At 64.6% G+C, this 21,435-nt stretch overlaps 3 protein-coding genes across 4 annotated transcripts; 2 read left to right on the plus strand and 1 right to left on the minus strand.

Moving 5' to 3' along the window:
* Window positions 1–824: 824 nt before the first annotated feature.
* LOC146420579 (cyclin-dependent kinase 2-like) lies at window positions 825–6,387 on the minus strand. The gene is made up of 6 exons (XM_085048120.1): window positions 6,020–6,387; window positions 5,705–5,987; window positions 5,540–5,617; window positions 4,295–4,415; window positions 2,377–2,547; window positions 825–971 (listed from the first exon to the last, which is right to left on the minus strand). Exons 2-6 carry the CDS (start codon window positions 5,818–5,820, stop codon window positions 825–827), a joined length of 633 nt encoding a protein of 210 aa, XP_084904246.1. The 5' UTR covers window positions 5,821–5,987; window positions 6,020–6,387.
* Window positions 4,251–19,726, plus strand: LOC146420580 (melanocyte protein PMEL-like). Of its 2 annotated transcripts, none has more exons than XM_085048118.1 (12): window positions 4,251–4,378; window positions 12,463–12,585; window positions 12,662–12,808; window positions 12,883–13,008; window positions 14,252–14,413; window positions 15,094–15,471; window positions 16,004–16,306; window positions 16,417–16,830; window positions 17,198–17,291; window positions 17,558–17,760; window positions 18,248–18,335; window positions 19,443–19,726. In XM_085048118.1, exons 3-12 carry the CDS (start codon window positions 12,703–12,705, stop codon window positions 19,600–19,602), a joined length of 2,034 nt encoding a protein of 677 aa, XP_084904244.1. In that variant the 5' UTR covers window positions 4,251–4,378; window positions 12,463–12,585; window positions 12,662–12,702; the 3' UTR covers window positions 19,603–19,726. The 2 variants fall into 2 exon arrangements, with proteins under 2 accessions (XP_084904244.1, XP_084904245.1); XM_085048119.1 differs by lacking the exon at window positions 4,251–4,378 and adding an exon at window positions 9,842–9,938.
* LOC146420581 (uncharacterized) lies at window positions 6,992–8,746 on the plus strand. The gene is made up of 4 exons (XM_085048122.1): window positions 6,992–6,997; window positions 7,397–7,725; window positions 7,763–8,532; window positions 8,605–8,746. The coding sequence occupies exons 1-3, from the start codon at window positions 6,992–6,994 to the stop codon at window positions 8,346–8,348; spliced, it is 921 nt and encodes a 306-aa protein (XP_084904248.1). The 3' UTR covers window positions 8,349–8,532; window positions 8,605–8,746.
* Window positions 19,727–21,435: the final 1,709 nt, after the last annotated feature.

The following is a 21,435-nucleotide window of genomic DNA, read 5'->3' on the forward strand; positions in this document are numbered from 1 at the left end:
TGATGTCACCCACTGTCCCCATGTGTTACCTCAATGTCACCGCAGTGTCACCTGTGTGTCACTCTGATGTCACCGTGTGTCCTCCTGTCACCCCAATGTCACCCCAGTGTCATGCCAATGTCACCATGTGTCCCTGCAGTGTCCCTGCGTGTCACCCAATGTCCCTGCACTGTCACCTGTGTATCACCCTAATGTCACCCCAATGTCACTGCACTGTCATCCTGCTGTCACCCCAGTGTCACCCAATGTCACTGTGTATCGCCATGTGTCACCCTGATGTCACCCACTGTCCCCATGTGTTACCCCAATGTCGCCGCAGTGTCACCTGTGTGTCACCCTGATGTCACCGTGTGTCCTCCTGTCACTCCAACGTCACCGCAGTGTCACCCTGATGTCACCCCAGTGTCCCCACAATGTCCCCATGTGTCACCCCAGTGTCCCCATGTGTAACCCAATGTCTCCGCACTGTCCCTGTGTGTCACCCAATGTCCCCAGTGTCCCCTTGTGTCCCTTCAGTGTCCTTATGTGTCACCCCAGTGTCCCTACGGTATCCCCATGGTGTCCCCACAGTGTCACCCAATGTCCCCTTGTGTCCCCATGTGTGACCCCAATGTCCCCCCAATGTCACTCCAATGTCCCTGCACTGTCCCCATGTGTCACCCCAGTGTCCCTGCAGTGTCCCTGTGTGTCCCCGCAGTGTCCCCATGTCACTGTGTGTCACCCCAGTGTCCCCCCAATGTCACCATAATGTCCCCTTGTGTCCCTGCGTGTCACTGCAATGTCCCCACACTGTCCCTGTGTGTCACCCCAATGTCCCCACAGTGTCACTCCATGTCCCCACAGTGTCCCCATGTGTCCCTGTCACTCACCATCTCAGCGAAGATGCAGCCCAAGCTCCAGATGTCAACAGCTGTACTGTAGTACTTACAGCCCAGCAGGATCTCGGGGGCACGGTACCACAGCGTCACCACCTGGGGACATTGGGGACATTGGGGACACCCTGACACCAACCAGGGAACCCCACAGGTACCACAGCGTCACCACCTGGGGACATTGGGGACACCATTGGGGACAGTGTGAGATCCCACAGGTACCACAGCGTCACCACCTGGGGACATTGGGGACATTGGGGACATTGGGGACAGCATGAGAGATCCCACAGGGAACCAGGGAACCCCACAGGTACCACAGGGTCACCACCTGGGGACATCGGGGACACCATTGGGGACATTGGGGACACCCTGACACCAACCAGGGAACCCCACAGGTACCACAGCATCACCACCTGTCACCAGAGAGGGACATCGGGGACATCACTGGGGACATCATTGGGGACAGTGAGGGATCCCACAGGTACCACAGGGTCACCACTTGGGGACATCATTGGGGACACCCTGACCCCCACAGGTACCACAGGGTCACCTGTGGTGAGTCAAGGGACTCCAGTGTCACTCTGGGGAGGTTTGGAGCCCCAAATCCCCCCGAATCCCCCTGAATTCACCCCAAAATCCCCGAAAATCCCCCCAAATCCACCCAAAACTCCCCAAATCCCCCTCGAATCCTACCCAAATCACCCTCAAACCAACCCAAATTCACCCTGAATCCCCCCAAAGCCCACCTCATGAGTGTAGATCCTCACAGGCACCCCAAAAGCACTGGAAGGGTTCTGAGACCCCAAATACACCCCAAATCCCCCCAAATCACCCCAAAGCCCACTCAAACCACCCCAAACGACCCCAAATTCACCCCAAATTGCTTCAAATCCCCCCTAATTCACCCCAAATCCCCCCAAATTCACCCCAAATCACCCCAAATCCCCCTCTAACCACCCCAAAGTCCCCCCAAATCTACTTCTCAAATCACCTAAATCCACCCCAAATCCACCCTCAAATCCCCCCCAAAGCCTCACCCCAAATCCCCCAAAGCCCACCTCATGGGTGTAGGTCCGACAGGCACCCCAAAAGCCCTGGGGTTGTTCTAACACCTCAAATGCCCCCCAAACCACCCCCAAATGCCCTCAAATCCACCCCAAACTCCCCTCAAACCAACCCAAATTCCCAAATCCCCCAAAGCCCACCTCATGAGTGTAGATCCCCCACAGGCACCCCCAAAGCCCTGGAAGGGTTCTGAGACTCCCAAATCCACCCCAAATCCCTCCAAATCCCTCTAACCACCCCAAATTCAATCCCAAATCCCCCAAATTCACCCCAAATTACACCCCAAATCCATCTCAAACCATCCCAAATCCTCCGAAATCCCCCTCAAACCACCCCAAAGTCACCCCAAATCCCCCCAAATCCACCCCCCAAGTCCCCCAAATCCACCCCAAAATCACCCCAAATCCCCCCCAAACCACCCCAAATCCCCCAAGCCCACCTCATGGGTGTAGGTCCTGACAGGCACCCCAAAGGCCCTGGCCAGCCCGAAATCCGCCAGCTTGATGGCTCCCTCGGCGTTGATGAGCAGGTTTTGGGGTTTCAGGTCGCGGTGCAGAACCCGGTGGGCGTGACAGAACGCCAGGCCCTGCAGCAGCTGGAACAGGTAGCTCTGGGGACAGTGGGGACAGTGGGGACACAGGGTGACATTGGGAACAGACCCCCCAGGATCCCCCCGGGGTGACATTGGGGTCTCCAGGGTGACATTGGGGTAACCAGGGTGGGTTTGGGGTCACATTGAGCATGGCAGAACGCCAGGCCCTGCAACAGCTGGAACAGGGAACTCTGGGGACAGTGGGGACAATGGGGACACAGGGTGACATTGGGGACAGTGGGGTCAGAACCCCCTGGATCCCCCCAGGGTGACATTGGGGTCCCCAGGGTGACATTGGGGTTACGGTGAACGTGACACAACGCCAGGCCCTGCAGCAGCTGGAACAGGTAGCTCTGGCGACAGTGGGGACAATAGGTGACATTGGGGTCAGACCCCCCAGGATCCCGTCAGAGTGACATCGGGGTCACAGTGATATTAGGGTCCCCAGGGTGACATCGGGGTCACCAGGGCAGGTTTGGGGTCACAGTGAGCATGGCAGAATGCCTGTCCTGCAGCAGCTGGAACAGGTAGCTCTGGGGACAGTGGGGACACAGGGTGAGACTGGGGTCAGACCCCCCAGGATCCCCCCAGGGTGACATTAGGGTCCTCAGAGTGACACTGGGGTCACCAGGGTGGGTTTCGGGTCACGGTGACATTGGGTCCCCAGGGTGACATTGGGGTCACAGTGAGCATGGCAGAACGCCAGGCCCTGCAGCAGCTGGAACAGGTAGCTCTGGGGACAGTGGGGACAATGGGGACACAGGGTGACATTGGGAACAGACCCCCCAGGATCCCCCCAGGGTGGCATTGGGGTCCTCAGGGTGACATTGGGGTCACCAGGGTAGATTTGGGGTCACATTGAGAATGACAGAGCACCAGGCCCTGCAGCAGCTGGAACAGGTAGCTCTGGGGACAGTGGGGACAGTGGGGACACAGGGTGACATTGGGGTCAGACCCCCCAGGATCCCCCCGGGGTGACATTGGGGTCTCCAGGGTGACATTGGGGTCCTCAGAGTGGGTTTGGGGTCACATTGAGCATGGCAGAACGCCAGGCCCTGCAACAGCTGGAACAGGGAACTCTGGGGACAATGGGGACAAGGTGACATTGGGGTCAGTGGCATCAGAACCCCCAGGATCCCCCCAGAGTGACATTGGGGTTTTGGGGTCACAGTGAATGTGACAGAAGGCCAGGCCCTGCAGCAGCTGGAACAGGTAGCTCTGGGGACAGTGGGGACACAGGGTGACATTGGGGACACTGGGGTCAGAACCCCCTGGATCCCCCCAGGGTGACATTGGGGTCCTCAGAGTGACACTGGGGTCACCAGGGTGGATTTGGGGTCATGGTGATATTAGGGTCCCCAGGGTGACATTGGGGTGACAGTGAGCATGGCAGAACGCCAGGCCCTGCAGCAGCTGAAACAGATAGCTCTGGGGACAGTGGGGACAATAGGGACAGGGTGACATTGGGGAGAGTGGGGTCAGAACCCCCTGGATCCCCTCAGGGTGAGATTGGGGTCCTCAGATCCCTTAGGGTGACATTGGGATGTCCTTTGGGATATGCCCATGGTGGCCCTAGATCCAGGGCCACCCTCAGTGTCCCCCCAAGAGGGTTTAGGGTCCCCAGGGGATTTAGGGTCCCCAGGACCATTTGGGGTCCCCAGGAACATTTGGGGTCCTCAGGAACATTTGGGGTCCTCAGGAACATTTGGGGTCCTCAGGACATTTAGGGTCCCCAGGATATTTGGGGTCGCCGTGTCCAGCCCACCTTGATGAGGGGCAGCGCGATGCCGCTGAGGGACGAGGAGTCCATGAACTTCTTGAGGTCCTGGTGGAGGAACTCGAACACCAGGTAGAGCTTGTTCTCCGTGTGGATGACATCCAGCAGCCTGGGGACATGGGGACAGCGTTGGGGACATGGGGACAGCACTGGGGACATGGGGACAGCACTGGGGACAGCACTGGGGACAGGGACAGGGACATGGGGACAGCACTAGGGACAGCACTGGGACATGGGGACAGCGTTGGGGACAGCAGGTAGAGCTTGTTCTCCGTGTGGATGACATCCAGCAGCCTGGGGACATGGGGACAGCGTTGGGAACAGCACTGGGGACATGGGGACAGCTTTGGAAACAATACTGGGGACACGGGGACAGCGTTGGGGACAGCACTGGGGACATGGGGACACGGACAGCAGGTACAGCTTGTTCTCCGTGTGGATGACATCCAGGAGCCTGGGGACACGGGGAGTGTTGGGGACAGCGTTGGGACATGGGGACAGCACTGGGGACAGCATTGGGACACGGACGCAGGTACAGCTTGTTCTCCGTGTGGATGACATCGAGGCGCCTGGGGACTTGGGGACAGCCCAGGGGGCTCAGGGGGACACCATAGGCAGAGGGTGTCCCAAGGCCACAGGGACACCATGGGGACACCATGGGGACACCATGGGGACACCACAGCCATGGGGGTCCCACAGCCACAGGGACACCATGGGGACCCTCATGGCCACAGGGACACCATGGGGTCCCACAGCCATGGGGACATCACGGGGACACCACAGACCTGGGGGTGCCATTGCCATGGGGACACCACGGGGACCCTCATGGCCACAGGGACACCATGGGGACATCATGGGGACACCACAAACCTAGGGTCACATGGCCACAGGGACACCATGGGGACACCACGGACCTGGGGGTCCAACGGCCAAGGGGACACCACAGAGCTGGGAGTTCCAAAATCATGGAGACACCACAAGGACATCACGGGGACACCACAGACATGGGAACACCATGGGGACACCACAGGCAAGGGGATTCCATGGGGACACCAAAGACTTGGAGGTCCCACAGCCATGGGGACATCACAGACTTGGAGGCCCCACTGCCATGGGGACACCCCAGGGACCCCCACGGCCACAGGGTTTGTCACGACCACAGCTCCTCCTGGGGACCCCCAAGTCCCCCCAAGCCACCCAAAGCCCCCCAGGACCCCAAATCCCCCAACTCACTTGACGATGTTGGGATGGTTGAGCTCCTTGAGCAGCGAGATCTCCCTGATGGCAGTGCTGGGGACACCCTCGGTCTCCCTGCGGGGACAGCGGCGACAGCATGAGCCCGGGGACACCCCGAGACCCCCGTGCGACACCCCGGGACCCCCCGAGCCCCCCACTCACGTGTCCAGGCGGATCTTCTTGAGCGCCACCACCTCCCCTGTCACCTTGTTGCGCGCCTTGTACACCACGCCGTAGGTCCCCTCGCCGATCTTCTCCACCTTCTGGAAGTTCTCCATGGGGACACCGCGGGGACACCGCGCCGGGGACAGGGGGTGGCCCTGGGGTGGCCCGGGGGTGGTCCCGGCGGTGGGGGTGGTCCCGGGGAGGGATATCCGGGCTGGGGGTGGGGCGCGGGGGTGTCCCCGGTGGTGGCAGGGAGGTGTCCCCGCGGTGTCCCCGGGAGGCTCGGGGCTGTCCCCGCGGTGTCCCCGGGAGGGTCGGGGCTGTCCCCGCGGTGTCCCCGCGGTGTCCCCGGGAGGCTCGGGGCTGTCCCCGCGGTGTCCCCGGGGGTCCCGGGGGGTATATCCGGGGTGGGGGTGGGGCAGCGGGGCCGTGCCGGCGGGGCGGGGGGGTTGCCCCGGGGGTGTCGCGGGGAGGGTCGGGGTGTCCCTGGGTGTCCCTGGGTGTCCCCGGGGTGTCCCTGGGTGTCCCCTGGGTGTCCCCGGGGGTCCCTGGGGGTCCCGAGCGCGGCCGCCGCCTCCCCCCGGCGCGCCAAAGCCGCGGCGGCCCCGCCCGCTCCGCTTCCCGCCTTCCGCCGGCCACGCCCACCGCGCCGCCGCCCATTGGCTGAGCCACCCGCTGCGTCACGCGCGACGCGGGAGATCCCTTAAAGAGATAGCGACACCACCGGGAGCGGGAGCGGGGATTGGGATCGGGACATTGGGGACAGGGACAGGGGCAGGGACAGGGACAGGGACAGGGACAGGGACAGGGGCAGGGACAGGGACAGGGACAGGGACAGGGGACAGGGACAGGGGCTGGAATAGGGACACTGGGGACAGGGGATTGGGATCGGGACATTGGCGACAGGGACTGGGATAGGGACCGGAACCGGGAATTGCCATCAGGACACGGACAGGGACAGGGGATTGGGATCGGGACACTGGGGACAGGGGGTTAGAATAGGGACAGGGACCGGGAATAGGAGCAGGGACAGGGACAGGGACGGGGAGAGGGACAGGGGGTTGGAATAGGGACACTGGGGACAGGGGATTGGGATCGGGACATTGGGGAGAGGGACAGGGGGTTAGAATGGGGACAGGGACAGGGACAGGGACCGGGAATAGGAGCAGGGACAGGGAGAGGGACAGGGGGCTGGAATAGGGACACTGGGGACAGGGGATTGGGATAGGGATATTGGGGATAGGGACAGGGACAGGGGCAGGGACCGGAGATGGGAATCGGGACATGAGGGTCGGGGACCGGGCTAGGGACCGGAACCGGGGACTGTGATCAGGGCACGGGCAGGGACGGCGACCGGGGATTGGGATAGGGACACTGGGGACAGTGATCAGGGACAGGGACAGGGACAGGGACAGGGACAGGGACAGGGACAAGTACAGGGACAGGGGATTGGTATAGGGACAGGGTCAGGGACCGGAGCCGGGGATTGCGATCAGGACAGGGACAAGGACAGGGACAGGGGATTGGTATAGGGAGAGGGACCGGAGCCGGGGATTGCGATCAGGACAGGGACAGGGACCGGGGACCGGGAATTGGAACAGGGACAGGGACCGAGACCAGGACCAGGACCGGGATCGGGATCGGGCTAGGGCTGGAACCGGGACGGGGACCGGACCGGGATGGGTATAGGGATGGGATCGGGACAGGGACACCGCCGGCTCCGGCCCGGATCCTTGTCCAGCGGCCGGACCGGGGCGGCACCGGGGCCGGGATGAGGGTCGGCACCGGACACCGGACACCGGGAGAGGCCCCGGGGCAGCGCTGGCTCCCAGGCGGCCGCACGGGGGGCACACGGGGGTCACGGGGAGCAGCCCCGGGGCTCGCCGGGGGTCACGGGGCTCGCCGGGGGTCACGGGGCTCGGCGTGACCCACGGCACGGTCCGACAGGAGCGGCTGCACGGCCGGGGACAGCCCGGGGGGACACGGGAACGGCCGGAACGGGAATATCGGGGACACCCGTGTCACCCACCGGGATCGGGGACTACCTGTGACATTGTGTCACCCACCGGGATCGGGGTCCCTCCATGTCACCAATCGGGATCGGGGACCCCCCGTGTCACCCACCGGGATCGAGGACCCCCTGTGCCATCAGATCGAGGTTCCCCAGTGTCACCCACCGGGATCGGGGACCCCCCATGTCACCAACCGGCATCGGGGACTCCCTGTGACATTGGGATCCCCTTGTGTCACCCACCGGAATAGATGTCCCCCTGTGCCATCAAATCGGGGTCTCCCAGTGTCACCCACCGGGATCGGGGTCCCTCTATGTCACCAACTGGGATCGGGGTGCCCCTGTGACATTGGGGTCCCCCTGGTGTCACCAACCGGGATTGGGGATCCCCCATGTCACCCACCAGGACTGAGGACCCCCTGTGCCATTGAGGTCCCCCTGTGCCATCAAATTGGGGTCCCCCCGTGTCACCCACCGGGATCGAGGTCCCCCCGCCTATCAGTGTCCCCCCGATGTCCCCCTGCGTGTCCCCACCCCCCGCCAGTGTCACATTGGGGTCCCCTGTTGTGCCAACCCCGGGGGCAGGGTTGGGGACTCCTTTTGAGCCACTCCGGGGTCCCCCGAAAGTGACAGCCCGGGGGTCCCCCGCGTGTCCCCCCGAGCCCCCCGCGACCCCCAAATCCACATCCCTGGGGTCACCACGGGCCGGGAACGGGGGGCGTTCACCCCCAAATCACTTCCGGAGTCCCCGTGTCCCCCGAAATCCCCTCCTGGATCTGGGGGTGTCCCCATGTCCCCCCAAACCCCTCCTCGAGTCCCCATGTCCCCCCAAAATCCCTCCCGGATCTGAGGGGGTTCCCATGTCCCCCCAAATAACGTCACCGAGCTCGGAGGTGTCCCCGTGTCCCCCCAAACCCCCACCTCGAGTCCTGATGTTGCCCCCAAACTCCCTTCCGGATATGGGGGGCTCCCCGTGACCCCCCAAATAACGTCACCGAGCTCGGAGAGCTCCCCGAGACCCCCAAACCCCCCCCTCGAGTCGGTGTGTCCCCCAAACCCTCCTGGATCTGGGTTCCTGTCCCCCAAATAATGTCACCGAGCTCGAAGGTGTCCTCGTGTCCCCCCAAACCCCCTCCTGGATCTGGGGGCGTTCCTATGTCCCCCCAAAAAAGTCACCGAGCTGGGAGTGTCCTCGTGTCCCCCAAAAGCCCTCCTTCGACTCCTCGTGTCCCCCCAAAAGCCCCTCCCGGCCCCGGGGGGCTCCCCGTGACCCCCAAACCCCCTGCCCGAGCTCGGAGGGCTCCCCGAGACCCCCAAACCCCCACCTCGAGTCCCGGTGTCCCCCAAACACCTTCATGGATCTCGGGGGGTTCCCGTGTCCCCCCAAATATCACCGAGTTGGGGGTGTCCCCGTGTCCCCCCAAACCCCCTGCTCTCCGATCTGGGGGTCCCCGTGTCCTCCCCAAACCCCGTCTCGAGTCCCCGTGTCCCCCCAAACCCCCACCACGAGTCCTGATGTTGCCCCCAAACTCCCTTCTGGATATGGGGGGCTCCCCGTCACCCCCCAAACCCCTCCCCGAGCTCGGAGGGCTCCCCGAGACCCCAAAACCCTCTCCTGGACCCCCTATGTCCCCCCCAAACCCCTCCCCGACTCTTCATGTCACCCGAACCGCCCCTGGCCTCGGGTGGCTCAGCCCCCCAAACCCTTCCCTGCCCCGGGGGCTCGTGACCCCGAACCCCTCCGGAGTCTCCTGTCCCCCAAAACCCCCTCCTGACCCCCAAGTCCCCAAACCCCTCTTCTTGACTTCATGTCTCCCCGAACCCCACCCGGATATGGGGAGCTCCCCGTGACCCCCAAACACCTCCGGGAGTCCCTGAGACCCCCAAAACCCCTTCCCGACTCCCCACGTCTCCCCAAACCCCTCCCGGCCCCGGGGGGCTCCCCGTGACCCCCCAGCCGCTCCGGGCAGCCCCACACCGTGTGACCGGAGCCGCACACGCGTGGCCGCACGTGGGTGAGGGGTGGTCCCACCTCCGGCCCCCCTCTTTGGGGTGGTCCCATGCAAATTGCGCCCCTTTTTCTGTCGCCCTGCCCGGCCGCGGCGCCTCTGCCCCGGCGGTGCCCAGCGAGCGGGGACACGGCGCCTTTGGGGACAATGAGGGGACTCGGGGCCATCGCGCTTTTGGGGACACTGCTGGTGCTGGCCCAGGCTCAGCGGCGTGAGTGGGAGTTTGGGGGGTTTTTGGGGGGTTTTGGGGGGTTTTGTGGGGGTTTTGGGGGGTTTTTGGGGTTTTTGGGGGGTTTTTGTAGGGTTTTGGGGGTTTGGGGCGCAGAGCGAACCCTGCGGGAAGATGGGTTGTACCCCAATAATCCCCTTTGGGGTCGTTTTGGGGTTTTGTGGGGTTTTTATGGGGTTTTGAGGTATGGGGTGCAGAGCGAACCCTGCGCGGAGTTGGGCTGTGCCCCAATAATCCCCTTTGGGGTCGCTGTGGGGTTTTGTGGGGTTTTTTTGTGGAGTTTTTTGTGGGGTTTTGGGGGTTTTTATGGGGTTTGGGGTTTGGGGTGCAGAGCGAACCCTGCGGGGAGATGGGCTGTACCCCAATAATCCCCTTTGGGGTCGCTGTGGGGTGGCTGGGGGTTTTTTGTGGAGTTTTTGGGGGTTTTTGTGGGATTTTGGGGTGTGGGGTGCAGAGCGAACCCTGCGGGAAGATGGGTTGTACCCCAATAATCCCCTTCGGGATCGTTGTGGGGTTTTGTGGGGTTTTTATGGGGTTTGGGGGTTTGGGGTGCAGAGCGAACCCTGCGCGGAGATGGGTTGTACCCCAATAATCCCCTTTGGGGTCGCTGTGGGGTGGCTGGGTTGGGGACACTGCGGGGTGGGGTTTGGGGTCTCCATCCCCCTGGGAATGGGGGACAGGGGACATTCCGGGAGTGGGGTTTGGGGGTCTCCATCCCTCTGGGGTGCTCCCTACAAATGGGGGGACCCCGTTTTGCTGAGGGAGGGGGAGCTGGCAGCCCCCCGAAAATGGGGACAGGGACAGGGGAACCCTGGTGAGTGAGGGGACAAGGAGGGACCTTTCAGACCCCTGAAATGAGGGGGACAGGGGGGACCCGAGACCCCGACAGCGGAGGACATGGGGGGACATTTCAGCCCCTTTGGAAGGGGGACATGGGGGACTTGCAGACCCCCGAAAATGGGGGACATGGGGGACCTGGCAGCACCCTAAAAGTGGGGGATATAGGGGACCCTTGTGACAGGGGGGACGAGGAGGGACCCCCGAAAATGGGGGGACATGTGGGACCTGGCAGCACCCTAAAAGTAGGGGACACTGGGGGTCCCGCAGCCCCCCGACACTGGGGGTCCCGGCAGCCCCACATGAGTGGGGGACACTGGGGGATCCTTGTGACAGGGGGGACGAGGAGGGACCCCCGAAAATGGGGGGACATGGGGGACCTGGCAGCACCCTAAAAGTGGGGGACAGGGGGGACTTTGCAGCCCCCGGTTCTGGGGGTCCCCGTTAGTGGGGGACACTGGGGGTCCCGCAGCCCCGGTTCTGGGGGTCCCGCAGCCCGGGTTCTGGGGGTCCCCGTTAGTGGGGGACACTGGGGGTCCCGCAGCCCCGGTTCTGGGGTCCCGCAGCCCCGGTTCTGGGGTCCCGCAGCCCCCGCTGGGGAGTCTCGGCTCTCTCCCCGCCCCGTCCCGTCCCCTCGCAGCCCCGCCGCGGCTCAGCTGAGCGTCACATGCCAGAGCTTTGGGGCGCCATGTGATGGCTTTGCCCGCGCGCCTTGGCCACAGCTCCGTCACGAGGCCGTGGTTGTCCCCACGGGGTCCCCACGGGGTCCCCACGGCCGGGGGGACACGGCTGGACACGCCGGGGTGGGGGGCTGGCGGAGCTCTGAGAGAGGGGGACGTGGGGGACATTGGGGAACCTGGTAGAGCCCTGAAACCGAGGGACGTGGGGGACATTGGGGACATTGGGGACATTGGGGAATCTGAGAGACCCCTGAAATTGGGGGACATTGGGGACATGGGGGACATTGGGGAATCTGAGAGACCCCTGAAATTGGGGGACGTGGGGGACATTGGGGACGTTGGGGAGCCTGGCAGAGCCCTAAAACTGGGGGACATTGGGGACACTGGGGACATGGTGAATCTGAGAGACCCCTGAGAGCTGAGGACATGGGGGTCCAGGCAATGTCCTGGCAGTGGGGGACATGGGGGACCCTTGAACGCGGGGGGCACAAGGGGGACATGTGGGGCCTGGCAGACCCCAGGGAGGGGGTGGGCGTGGGGGGACCCTGCAGCCCTGCGTGAGGAGGGGACAAGGGGGACATGGCAGTGTCCTGAGAGCTGGGGGGACATGGGGGGACCCTGGAACGTGGGGGGACATGAGGGACCGGCCAGACCCCTGAGAGCTGGGGACAAGGGGGACCTGGCAATGTCCTAAGAGCTGGGGACAACGGGGACCTGACAGACCCCTGAGAGCTGGGGACATGGAGGGACCTGACGATGTCCTGAGAGTTGGGGACATGACTGACCCTTGAACGGGGGGGACATGGGGGACCTGGCAATGTCCTGAGAGTTGGGGACAAGGGGGACCCGGCAGCCGCTGATCGCGGGGCACGGGTGTTCTTGTCCCTGTCCCCTGTCCCTGTTCCCTATCCCCTGTCCCTGTCCCCTCTCCCTGTCCCTGTCCCTGTCCCTGTCCCTGTCCCTGTCCCTGTCCCCGTCGCTGTCCCCAGGAGCGGCTGGCCGGAGCCGTGGCCGCAGCCAGTCCCCGTGGCTCGGTCGCCCAGCGCCGTTCCGCAGCTGGAACTCGGGGCTCTACCGGCCCTGGCAGGAGGGGACGCGCGACTGCTGGCGAGGTGAGTGCCACACCGCCCCGGGGGGCCACCGGCGGCTCCGGGCTGTCCCCGAGCCCCTCACCCTGTCCCCGAGCAGGCGGCGATGTCACCTTCGACATCAGCAACGACGCTCCCACCATGGCTGGCGCCGAGGCTACCTTCTCCATCGCGCTGCGCTTCCCGGGCAACCAGACGGTGCTCCCCGATGGCCGCGTGGTATGGAGCCAGAACTGCACCGTTAACGGTGAGAGATCCCCAAAAAACCCCCAAATCCCGGCCCGGGAGCCGCGGGCAGCCCCTGACGGTGTGTCCCCGCAGGAACGCGCGTGGCGCGGGGCGAGCCGGTGTTCCCGGAGCAGCCGGACGCGGCCGGAGCGTTTCCCGACGGGCAGCCGCTGCCGCGGGGCAAGCGCGGGAAGTTCGTCTATGTCTGGTGGACGTGGGGTGAGCGCGGGGCGGGGCTGTCCCCAAAAGGGGTTGGGGTGGCACTGGGGTGGCACTGGGATGGCTGAGGTGGCAGTGAGGCCAGGGTGTCGCTGGGGTGTCCCCAGGGTGGCACTGATGGTGCTGTGGTGGCACTGACCCTGAGCTGTCCCCAGGGTGGCACTGACCGTGCTGTGGTGGCACTGACCCCAGACTGTCCCCAAGGTGGCACTGACCCCGCTGCGGTGGCACTGACCCTTCTGCGGTGGCACTGACCCTGAGCTGTCCCCAGGGTGGTGCTGACCTCACTGCAGTGGCACTGACCCTTCTGTGGTGGCACTGACCCCAGAGTGTCCCCAGGGTGGCACTGACCCTGCCCCGGTGGCACTGCCCCACTGCAGTGGCACTGACCCTTCTGTGGTGGCACTGACCCCAGGCTGTCCCCAAGGTGCCACTCACCCCGCCGCGGTGGCACTGCCCCCCTGTCCTCATGGTGTCACTGACCCTGCCCCGGTAGCACTGCCCCACTGACCCCGCTGCGGTGGCACTGCCCCTGTTGTGCTGTCACTGACCCCGCTGCGGTGGCACTGTCCCAACTGCCCCCTCTACAGAGGCACTGACCCTGCCCCGGTGGCACTAACCCCGCTGCGGTGGCACTGCCCCGCTGTCCCCGTGGTGTCACTGCCCCCGGGGCGGTGTCGCTGTCCCCGCTGTCCCCATGGTGGCACTGTCCCCATGGTGTCACTGACCCTGCTGTCCCTATGGTGGCACTGCCCCATCGTCCCTGCTGTGTCACTGACTCTGCCGCGGTGTCACTGACCCCGTGGCGATGCCGCTGTCCCTGCTCTCCCCATGGTGGCACTCACCCTGGGGCAGTGTCACTGACCGCGGGGCGGTGTCGCTGTCCCCGCTGTCCCCATGGTGGCACTGTCCCCATGGTGGCACTGACCATGGGGCGGTGTCACTGACCCTGTGGCGGTGTCGCTGTCCCCGCTGTCCCCATGGTGGCACTGACCCGGTGTCACTGTCCCCGCTGTCCCCGTGCTGTCACTGACCGCGGGGCGGTGTCGCTGTCCCCGCTGTCCCCGTGCTGTCACTGACTCTGTGGCGGTGTCGCTGTCCCGGCTGTCCCCATGCTGTCACTGACCCGGTGGCGGTGTCGCTGTCCCCGCTGTCCCCGTGCTGTCACTGACTCGGTGGCGGTGTCGCTGTCCCCCTGCTGTCACTGACCGCGGGGCGGTGTCGCTGTCCCCGCTGTCCCCAGGGCGCTACTGGCAGGTGGTGGACGGGGCGATGTCGCGGCTGACGGTGGGGACAGCCGGGGTCCCGCTGGGCTCCTACACCATGGAGGTTGTTGTTTATCACTACCGCGGCCGCCAGAAGTTCATCCCCATCGGCCACGGCAGCACCCAGTTCAGCATCACCGGTGGGGCATGGCATGGGGCGGGAATGGGGAAATGGGGAAATGGGGGGAAATGGGGTGGGAAATGGGGGGAATGGGGGGGGAAATGGAGTGGGAATGGGTGGGGAAATGGGGGAATGGGGTGGGGAATGGGGTGGGAAATGGGGGGGAAATTGGGGAGAAATGGGGAAATGGGGCAGGAAATGGGAGAAATGGGGAAATGGGGTGGGAAATGGGGCAGGAAATGGGGCAGAAAATGGGGTAGGGAATGGGGGAGAAATGGGGTGGGAAATGGGGGGAAATGGGGTAGGAAATGGGGAGAAATGGGGTGGGAAATTGGGGGGAAATGGGGTAGGAAATGGGGGAGAATTGGGGTGGTGGGATATGGGGCGGTGGGGAATGGGAAATGGGGCGGTGGGTGTTGGGAAATGGGGTGGTGGGGAATTGGGTAATGTGCAATGGGGCGGTGGGTGCTGGGGCTGTAGGTGACACTGGGTGCAGGTGACACTGGGTACTGGCACTGCAGGTGACACTGGCTGCAGGTGACACCGGCTGCTGGCACTGTCGGTGACAACATGGCAGTGGCAGCAGCTGCCCAAGCGCTGTCCCCCTCTGGCCGCGTCACCCCGCCCTGGCTGGCAGTGACCGCGCTGTCCCCTCCCTGTCCCCTCTCTGTCCCCTCCCTGTCCCTCTCTGTCCCCCAGACCAGGTCCCGTTCGCCGTGGACGTGTCGCAGCTGCAGGACGCGGTTGTCGCCGACGGTCGCTTCGTGCGGAACCGCGCGGTGGCGTTCACGGTGCGCCTGCACGACCCGAGCCACTACCTGCGCGACGCCGACGTGTCCTACTCGTGGGACTTCGGCGACCAGAGCGGCACGCTGATCTCGCGCAGCGCCACCGTCACGCACACCTATCGCGACATCGGCTCCTTCTCGGCCAGCGTGGTGCTGCAGGCTGCCATCCCGCTGAGCCCCTGCGGCCCCACGGCTGGCCCGTCACCCTCGCAGGGTCCCACGGCTGCCACCGAGCCCGCGGCCACCACCCCTGCCGGGGGACAGAGCACGGCGGCGGCGGCCAGCACGGGTGAGGGGCGGGGGAGGTGACACGGGGGGTGACAAGGGGGAGTCCTGGGGGGTGACAAGGGGGAGACCCGGGGGGTGACACGGGGGAGTCCCGGCGGGTGGCACGGGGGACACCGATGGCCGGTGGGGACTCCGATCCCGGTGGGTGACACGGCACAGGAGACCCTGCTGGCACCCGGTGGGTGACACGGGGGGCCCGATGTCACAGGGAGGTCCCGATCCTGGTGGGTGACACGGCACAGGTGGTCCCCAATCCCGGTGGGTGACACGGGGGGACCCCGACCTGATGCACCCGGGGGGGTCCGGGGGTGGCCCGCGGTGGGGTGGCCCCGGTGTCGCCCCGTCTCCATAGGGTGTGGTCGCAGTGTCCCTCTCGCCCCACAGTGTCGCCCCGACCCCGCGGTGTCTGTGTGTCCCCAGTGTCCCCTAAGCACCCCCAACCCGGACTCTGGGGGTCCCGGGGTGTCCCGCGGTGACCCCAAACCCATGGTGACCCCAAAGCCACGGTGACCCCAACCCCGCTGTCCCCGCAGCTCCCGCAGCCTCCGGGGAGCCCGCGGAGCCCACCGGGGGGTCGGCGGTGGACCCCTCGGACCCCGCGGTCACCGAGCCCGCTGTCCCCGTTGTCACCGAGCCCTCTGCCGCCACCGATCCCGCTGTCACCGCCGCCGCCGAGCCCTCTGTCCCCGCTGTCACCGAGCTCTCGGTCCCCTCCGCCACCGACCCCGCGCTCAGCACCGCCGCCGCCGCCACCTCCTCGGTGTCCCCCGCTGTCGCCACAGCCGCCGGCGACACGCCGGTGACCGCCGTGCCCTCGGAGGGGACAGCGGCTGCAGGTCGGTGCTGGCCCGGGGCGGGGGTGGCGGCGGGGAGGGGACAATGCCGGGCTGTCCCCAGGGCTCGGTGTCCCCCTGTCCTTGCCCAGCGTCCTCCGTGTGTCCGGCAGGTGCGGCGACAGACGGAGCGGCGGGTGATGTCACCGCGGCAGCCACAGCTGGAGCCACAGCTGGATCTGCCGTCGATGCCACAGCTGGAGCCACAGCTGGATCTGCCGTTGATGCCACAGCTGGAGCCACAGCTGGATCTGCCGTCGATGCCACAGCTGTGGCCACGCTGGGAGTCACGGTGGATGTCACCGCCGCAGCCACCGCGGGAGCCACGGCTGTGTCCCTGGCCGCTGCCACAGCTGGAGCCACACCCGGGGCCACAGCTGGAGCCACAGCTGGAGCCACAGCCGCAGCCACAGCCGCAGCCACCGCCCAGCCGCTGGCACTGGTCAAGCGGCAGGCTCCGGCCGAGGACTCTCCCGGCTGTGTCCTCTATCGCTATGGCACCTTCGCCACCCAGCTGGACATTGTCCGTGAGTCCGGGGGGGTCCCGGGGGGTTGGGGTGTGGTGGGGTGTTGGGGGGTGGGGGGTTTGGGGTGTGGGGGTCCCGGGGTGTTTCAGGGGGTCTCAGTGTGTCCCGGGGGGTCTTGGGGGGTCTCGGGGTGTCCGGTGAGGGCTGTCCGGGTGTTGGGGGTTGGGGTGTTGTGGGTGTGGGGGGTCGGGGTTCCCGGGGGTCTCGGGGTGTCCCGGGGGGGTCTCAGGGTGTCCGGTCAGGGCTGTCCGGGGGGTCCCGAGGTGTCCCCTCAGGGCTGTCCGAGGTGTCCCGGGGTGCCCCGGGGGTCTCGGGGTGTCCCCTCAGGGCTGTCCGGCCCCGCTGACCACCCCACGGCACCCGGCAGAGGGCATCGAGAGCGTGGCCATCGTGCAGGTGGTGCCCGTGGTGCCCGAGGGCAGCGGCAGCAGCGTGGAGCTGACCGTGACCTGCGAGGGCGGGTGAGTGGCGACAGCAGCGACAATGGGGACAACGGTGACAATGGGGACAATGGGGACAATGGGGACTACGGGGACAACGGCGACAATGGGGACAATGGGGACAACGGGGACAATGGGGACAACGGCGACAATGGGGACAACGGGGACAATGGGGACAATGGGGACAATGGGGACAATGGGGACAACGGGGACAACGGGGACAATGGGGACAACGGGGACAACGGCCACCCCGGGCGTGTCCCCCGCGCTGAGCGCCGCTCCCGCAGGCTGCCCGAGGAGGTGTGCACGGTGGTGGCGGACGCCGAGTGTCGCACGGCGGAGGCGGAGTCGTGCTCGGCGGTGTCGCCGTCGCCGGGCTGCGAGCTCGTGCTGCGGCAGGACTTCAACCGCTCCGGCCTCTTCTGCCTCAACGTGTCGCTGGCCAACGGCAACGGGCTGGCCGTGGCCACCACCCGGGTGGCCGTCGGAGGTGCGGCAGGGTGACAAGGGGGCTGGGGGGAGGGGCGGGGGGTGGGTGGTGGGGGGGTGACAGGGACAAGGTGACAGGGTCCGGGGGATGTCCCTGGCGGGACTGAGCTGTCCCTGCCCTGTAGGGGTGGCAGGGTGACAGGTGACACGGGTGACAGGGTTCGGGGGATGTCCCTGGGTGTCCCTGGTGGGACTGATCTGTCTCTGTCCCGGCGGAGGTGACAGGGACAGGGTGATAGTGTTCGGGGTGTGTCCCCGTTGTGCCCTGGGTGGGACTGATCTGTCCCTGTCCCGGCGGAGGTGACAGGGACAGGGTGGCAGGGTCCCGGGGATGTCCCCGGTGGGGTCTGGGGGATGTCCCCGGGTGGGACTGGTTTGTCCCCGTCCCGGCGGAGGTGACAGGGACAGGGTGATAGTGTCCGGGGGCTGTCCCCGGCTGTCCCCGGTGTCCCCGGGCGGCACTGAGCTGTCGCTGTCGCTGTCCCCAGGAGCCGCTCAGGCCAGCGGCCGCACCACGCTGTTCGTGGGACTCGTGCTGGTGGCAGCAGCGCTGGGCACGGCAGCCTTCACCTACAGGTAAAGAGGGGACAGCGGCGACACCGCGGCGACACGCGGGGGACATGGCGGGGACACACGGGGGGGGCTCAGGGGGTGAGGGGACGGACCGCGAGGACACGATGAGGACACACGGGGGGGCTCGAGGGGTTCGGGGACACCGCGGGACACACGGGGGACATGGCGAGAGGTGGCTCAGGGGGTGAGGGGACAGCGGGGACACAACGGGGACATGGCGGGGACACAGTAGGGACACCCAGCCCATGGGATGGGGTGACACTGTGGGGTGGGGGGATATTATGGGCTGGGGGACACTGGGGACACATCCCGTGGGGAGGGGACACTGTGGGGTGAGGGACGGCAGGGACACTCCCCATGGGGTTGGGGACACTGTGGGGTTGGGGACACACTGTGGGGTTGGGACATTTCCTATGGGTTGGGGTGACATTCCATGGGGCCGGGAGGGACATCAGGCCCACTCCTATGGGGTTGGGCACACTCCTATGGGGTTGGGGACACTATGGGGTTGGAGTCACTCCTATGGGTTTGGGGACGCAACATGGGGTGGGAGGGACATCAGGGACACTCCCTATGGGGTTGGGGACACTCTATGGGGTTGGAGTCGCTCCCTATGGGATCAGGGTCACTCCTATGGGGTTGGGGACACTCCTGTGGGGTTGGGGACACACTATGGGGTTGGGTGACTCCCTATGGGATTTAGGATACTCTCATGGGGTTGGGGTCACTGCTATGGATCAGGGTCACTCCGGGATTGGGGTCACAATGGGGTTGGGGACAATATGGGACTGGGATTACTCTTATGGGGCTGGGGTCACTCCTATGGGATTGGGTGACTCCCTATGGGATTTGGGACACTCTTATGGGGTTGGGGACACACTATGGGATTGGAGTCACTCGCTATGGGATCAGTGTCACTCCTATGGGGTTGGGGTCACTCCGGGATTGGGTTCACTACGGGGTTGGGGACAATATGGGACTGGGATCACTCCTATGGGGCTGGGGTCACTCCTATGGGATTTGGGACACTCGTATGGGATTGGGGACACACTATGGGGTTGGGGTCACTCCCCTGGCTCAGCGCCACCCCAACCTGTCCCCTGTCCCCAGACGAGTCAAGTACACAGCGCTGGCCGCTCCCCCCGCGCCCCCCCGGCCCCGCGGCTGGCTGTCCCCAAGTGTCGCCGTGCGGCTCCTGCAGCGCGCGCTGGGCGGGGCTGGGGGTCCCAGCGGCGAGAGCAGCCCCCTGCTCCGGGGACACTCGGTGTAGAGACCCCTCCCCAAACCCCCCCGCGCCCCCTGGCCTGGCCCGAGCCCCCAGGACCCCCCCGGGGCCGAGGGGACACCGCTGGTGGCCGAGGGGACACCGCGAATAAAGGCTCGGCTGGCCGCTGGCTCTGCGTGATCTGAGTGTTGGGGGGTCTGGGGGGGTTTGGTGGTCCTGGGAGGGTTTTGGGGGTTTTTTGGGGGTCTGGGGGGTTTGAGGTGTTCTGTGTGGGTTTTGGGGGTTTTCTGGGGGGTTTGGGGTGTCCTGGGAGGGTTTTTGGGGTTTTTTTTGGGGGTTCTGGGGAATTTTAGGAGGATTTGGGGGGTCCTGTGGGTTTTGGGGTCTGGGGAATTTTAGGGGGGATTTTCGGGGTTCCTGGGAGCTCTGAGGGGGTTCTGGTGGCATTTGGGGTATCCTGGGGGTCTGGGGGAGTTTGGGGGTCCTGGGAAGGTTTTGGGGGTTTTTTTGGGGGTCTGGAGGAATTTTGGGGGATTTTCGGGGTCCTGGGTGGGTTTTGGGGGTTTTTGGGGGTCTGGGGGGAGTTTGGGGGATTTGGGGGGTCCTGGGAGGGTTTTTGGGGGTCTGGGGGAATTTTAAGGATTTTCGGGGGGTCTGGTGGGTTTTGGGGTTTTTAGGGGTCTGGGGAATTTTGGGGGGTTGGAGTTCTGGGTGGTTTTGGGGAGTCTGGGGGAATTTTGGGGGATTTGGGGTCCTGGATGGGTTTTTGGGGGGTTTGGGGGTGGTTTGGGGGTGTCCTGGGAAGGTTTTTGGGGTTTTTGGGGGTCTTGGGGAATTTTAGGGGATTTTGGGGGTCTTGGGTGGGTTTTGGGGTTTTTTGGGGGTCTGGGGGTTTTGGGTGGATTTTTGGGGTTGGGAGTTCTGTGGAGGTTTGTTGGGATTTGGGGTGTCCTGTGGGGTCTGGGTGGATTTAGAGGGGTCTGGGGGCGTTTTGGGGGATTTTCGGGAGTGCTGGGTGGGTTTGGGGGGCTCTTGGGGGTCTGGGGAGGTTTGGGTGGGTTTGGGGTGTCCTGGGGGGTCTGGTTGGATTTTGGGGGATCCCAGAGTGGATTTGGGGTCTCCTGGGGGGTCTGAGGCAGTCCTGGGTGAGTCCCAGAGGGGATTTGGGGTGTTTTTGGGGTTGTTTGGGTTTTTTGGAGGTTTTTTTGGGTTTTTGGGGTTTTGGGTTTTTTGGTGTTTTGGGGTTTTTGGTTTTTTGGGGGGTTTTTTGGGGTTTTTTGGGGTTTTTTTGGTTTTTGGGTTTTTTGGTGGTTTTTTTTGGGGGTTTTTTGGGGGGTTTGGGTTTTGGTGTTTTTTGTTTTGGGGATTTGGTGTTTGGGGTTTTTTGGTTTTTTGGGTTTTTGGGTTTTTGGGTTTTTTGGGTTTTTGGGGTTTTTTGGTTTTTAGGGGTTTTTTGGGGGTTTTTTTGGAGATTTTGGGTTTTTTGGGGGTTTTTTGGGTTTTGGGGTTTTTTTGTTTTTTGGGGATTTTTTGGGAGTTTCTTTGGTATTTTTGGGGGTTTTTTTGGGGTTTGGGGGTTTTTTGGTTTTTTGGGGTTTTTTGGGTTTTCTGGGTTTTTTTTGGTTTTTTGGGGATCCTGCGATGTTCAACTCTGCTTTGGCCACACCCCCAGTGCACCTCACGCCATTGCCACGCCCCCTCATTTCCATACATAGTGACCACGCCCCCATTGTCCACATCCCCATTGGCTGTGCTCTCACGATGACCACGCCCCCTAATTTCCATATCAATGGCTCCTCCTCCCTAATTTCCATATCCCCAATAGCCACTCTGTCTCCATGACTGCACTCTGTATTTGCATATGAAACAACGGCCACG

Source organism: Lichenostomus cassidix, unplaced genomic scaffold, assembly GCF_008360975.1.
Source record: "Lichenostomus cassidix isolate B80296 unplaced genomic scaffold, HeHo_3.0 HiC_scaffold_868, whole genome shotgun sequence".
Taxonomy (NCBI): domain Eukaryota; kingdom Metazoa; phylum Chordata; class Aves; order Passeriformes; family Meliphagidae; genus Lichenostomus; species Lichenostomus cassidix.